Source organism: Eurytemora carolleeae, unplaced genomic scaffold (genome assembly GCF_000591075.1).
Source record: "Eurytemora carolleeae unplaced genomic scaffold, Eaff_2.0 scaffold1151, whole genome shotgun sequence".
Lineage (NCBI taxonomy): Eukaryota > Metazoa > Arthropoda > Copepoda > Calanoida > Temoridae > Eurytemora > Eurytemora carolleeae.
Genome location: NW_019397083.1, coordinates 28,629 through 32,401, shown reverse-complemented (window position 1 = coordinate 32,401; position 3,773 = coordinate 28,629). Strand labels below are relative to the sequence as shown.

The 3,773-nt window shown below is 31.7% G+C and overlaps 1 protein-coding gene across 2 annotated transcripts in view; it reads left to right on the top strand.

Annotated features, from left to right (window-relative positions):
* Positions 1-991: 991 nt before the first annotated feature.
* Positions 992-3,773, top strand: part of LOC111711709 (uncharacterized) — a 16,254-nt gene continuing 13,472 nt past the window's right edge. The window contains exons 1-3 of one of the 2 annotated variants that reach the window (XM_023486128.1): positions 992-1,078; positions 1,154-1,264; positions 2,351-2,438. In XM_023486128.1, coding sequence (XP_023341896.1) covers positions 1,218-1,264; positions 2,351-2,438 — 135 coding nt within the window. In that variant the 5' untranslated portion in view covers positions 992-1,078; positions 1,154-1,217. The remainder of the gene's footprint in view (positions 1,079-1,153; positions 1,265-2,350; positions 2,439-3,773) is intronic. The other variant, XM_023486126.1, reaches the window with a different exon arrangement.

Here is a 3,773-nt window from a genome sequence, read left to right as displayed (position 1 = left end):
GTAAAAAAACTGTTTTTTTTCAAGTTCGTTCATGAAAAATTTTGTGCGTTCATAAAATTTCTTTCGTTCACAAAATAGATGCCCATCACTACTGATACTTATTAAAACTTATTTCTCTTTGTGAATAATTTGGATAATTAATTTTTAACTAAAACTTTTAAATTATAAGCGTTGAAATAAATAGTAAAGGTTCCAGCGGTTAATCTGGGAATTTAAATTTAATCAATATAACTTGACATTTAAAAACAAAATATATCAGGTGGAACTGTAATATGTAAACTTACTAAGTATCTGTAAAATATAATTTAATCATAGAGAAAAGAATATATATTAGAGTGGAATTTACTAGAAAAAAGTGTAAAACTGCCATTTTGTTGTACTGTTTCCATACTGCAGGTGTACTTCACATATTTGTGCTATATAACCTTTTGGGCCTGGAACATCATTTCATAGAAAATCTAAAATTAATATTAAAAGAAAACCAAATTTATAAAATAGGCTGGTTTCATAATTGACCATTGATCATTTCACATAGACTCTATGCCTTTCACTTTGCAAACGATGATTTTCCGTTATAACTATAAATCAAATGATGTTTTTTATTCACCTAATTCATTTTATAAAGTTTATTCAATTTAACAGCTTTAAAAAATTCTTAATTGAAATGGATAGTCTAAGGAACATACTGCATCAGTGTACTCTACTGCATATAATTTGTGAACATTTACATGATTTGTACACTTTGAACTCCTTTCAGGCTGCTGGGAATGACAAAATTCATACCGAGAGATTGCCTAAATTCCACTCTAATATATTTGAATTTAATTTTTATAATCATATTTTAGATGTTTTGAAATGGAAATGGTTTATTTACAGTCTTTCGTGACTCTAACGTGAACTCTAATTCAAGTGTAAAAAAAACGTTAAATAAAATGTCATTGCCCAGGCCTGGCCCTCAAGATCCCTGCCGCTGTTCAGAAATATATTCATAATTTTGTTTAACGATTGAATTTTTTGCAACCAAAGAAATTGGAATTCCTGGTTTATATTCCTTGGCAGCCTGGTGAGATGTAAAAAGGTATTTGTAAACACATAACAGTACATGTGCACTGCAGTATTCAATTTGCAGTACAAATTTGTTTCAATTATTTAGTCAGTCAAACTGATTCTGAAGATGTGAAACCCCAAAACTTGTTACAAAAATCTTATCTAAGAAGATGGAAATGGAAATGAAAAAGATTGAGGCTAAGAAAGGGGAAGTACGGTAAGATCTAAAAACGTTCTAAATTCTAATTCTAAATATGCTTTTGGACAAAAATCACATTTATGTAAAACATATTTGTGACTTGGATGCCTCTCTTGTTTAGAGATTGCATCGTTTTACCCATTTTCATTCAAGGCTTTTTGCAAGGGTGTATATACAGAAATAAATCTAGGGTGGGGGGCCAAAAATGCGCATTTGGTTTCTAGTTTATCAGGAATACTATTTTTATTGGACAAGTAAAAAATACATTTTACGAAATTGTCAGTTATAGAAAATTTTTATCCATTCTTTTATATTGTAATTATCCTTTTTGTAATTCTTCCCAACTTCAGAGCCGATAATTTTTTTTGATCCCTTCCCCCTCCCCCCCCCCCCCCCCCCCGTAGGAGCTCCTAGGGGGGAGGTGGCGAAGGTTAGGCTTCTTGGATATAAGTATACTTTAAAGGTACACATACAGTCAAATCACCCTGCAAGTACTATTCCATCTCTCCTTCAAACAAAACTCTTTGAATTAAAAGGAAAAATTAGGTTACAGCACTGCAAACTTTTTTTGTTATGTTCTTCACTCCTCTTCACAGTTATAGTGGGAGGCACTGCCCACCTTGCCCCAACTGTATGTATACGCCCTTGGCTTTTTGTGTTTTTCTTACTCCGCTCAAGATAAATCAACAAAAAATTCTTGTTCTGTCAGAGTTAAGATTTGCCTCCGTGTAGTAAAATCTAACTTGAAGAGAATACAATTATAAAATGTTATTTAAATGTTAATTCTCACATTTTAGTGGAGTCTACTTATATAAAGCTTGGCAATTCAGAGGCTGGATTTAAAGAATTTAAGCCGCGGCTTAAATTTAAGCGAAGCCGGGGCTCAAATATGGTTGGTTCCATATAAAATTGTATTCAATTTTTCAAGATTTAAGCTGGCACTCAATTGAAACAGGTGTCGGGGGCATTTGAGACGCGGCTTAAATTCATTAAATTCGGACACTGAATGTTTTGTTATACACATTTTTTCAAAATTACCGACACTTTTTTTTAAAAATAAAATCTTAAACAAATTTGATTTGATGATATTTGATACTGTTACAGCGAAAGTGAAGTTACGAGAAGAATTGCTGAAGGTTTTCGTAAGGTTCAAGAGAAGAAGATAAATGTTCAAAATCTGAATTTCAAAAGGGTAAGTGTCTTATGTTTACAGTGTGCACAAAGTAGTATTGAGAGGATTATTGAATATTGTCCTAATATGAAATAGGATCAAATCTGGAATGAATTTAAAGGTTTGGGGATTTTTTTTCCAGTTGGCGTTACTAATAGTGCAAAATTGTTGGCGGTACTAAAGTGCAAAATGGTTGGCGGTACTAAAGTGCAAAATGGTTGGCGGTACTAAAGTGCAAAATGGTTGGCGGGTTGGCGGTACTAAAGTGCAAAATGGTTGGCGGTACTAAAGTGCAAAATGGTTGGCGGTACTAAAGTGCAAAATGGTTGGCGGCACTAAAGTGCAAAATGGTTGGCGGTACTAAAGTGCAAATTCGGTTTAAAATGTACAATATTGTAGTAATAAAATCCAAAAGCCTCTCTGTAGACAAGTATTGTTTTTAGTGGTATTGTCTAAAGCTTGAGACTGTCTAATATTCTAAACAGGGTATCATTTTGAAACCCAGTATCGAGAATCCGGTTTCATGAATTGGGTTAGGCAATTTTTTAGAGACAGATATTTTTGTTAAGAAATATTATTTTATTTAGTTTTTTTTTATATTTTCTAATTGCTCACTAAAAATATAAACAAATGTATATTCCCCAATAAGTTAATTTTTAGGGTTTCGTTCAACGATGTTCACGAGTTTTCTTTTTGGGGCATATACATTTGCGTAGATTTTAATTTCTGAAATCAGAAAACAAATAAAGAATATCAAGAATCCACATGACACAACGTTTCCTAATAAAGGTTCCGATATTTGATTCATAAAAATCGAGTTTCTGATTCTAGGTTTTATTACGATTCTCTTGTCCGGTTTCTTTGTCCGGTTCTAGCTATGATTTAGCTGCGACTTCCTGGCTTAGCTATGATTTTGTATTCGTTAGTCTAAAATCAGAGCAAGATCGAAGCTTAGGTTTGATCTGAAGTCGGAGCTAAATCATAGCTAAACAATAAACATCAGCTGATGGAAATCACACCTGAGGTTGGATTTAGCTTCGACTTCACAGCTAAATCACAGGAAATGGGAACAAACTATTCTCCATTTTTAGGTTTTCACATGATTTTGGATACAAATAAGCAGACATTAAAACTACTAAAATTGCAAAACATGAAAATAGAGACCAGAAATAATATGCCAAGATGCATAGTTCAGAAAAATGAAAATATTTCTAAGGTTTTTTAAAAAAAACCTAAAAATAATATTTTTTTTTAAAAAGATATTTTTTAATTTTTTAACTAATAAATTAAAAAAAATATTTTCTAAAAAATACTTTTTAAAATAAAAAATCAAAATTTTCTTAAGAATATTTATTT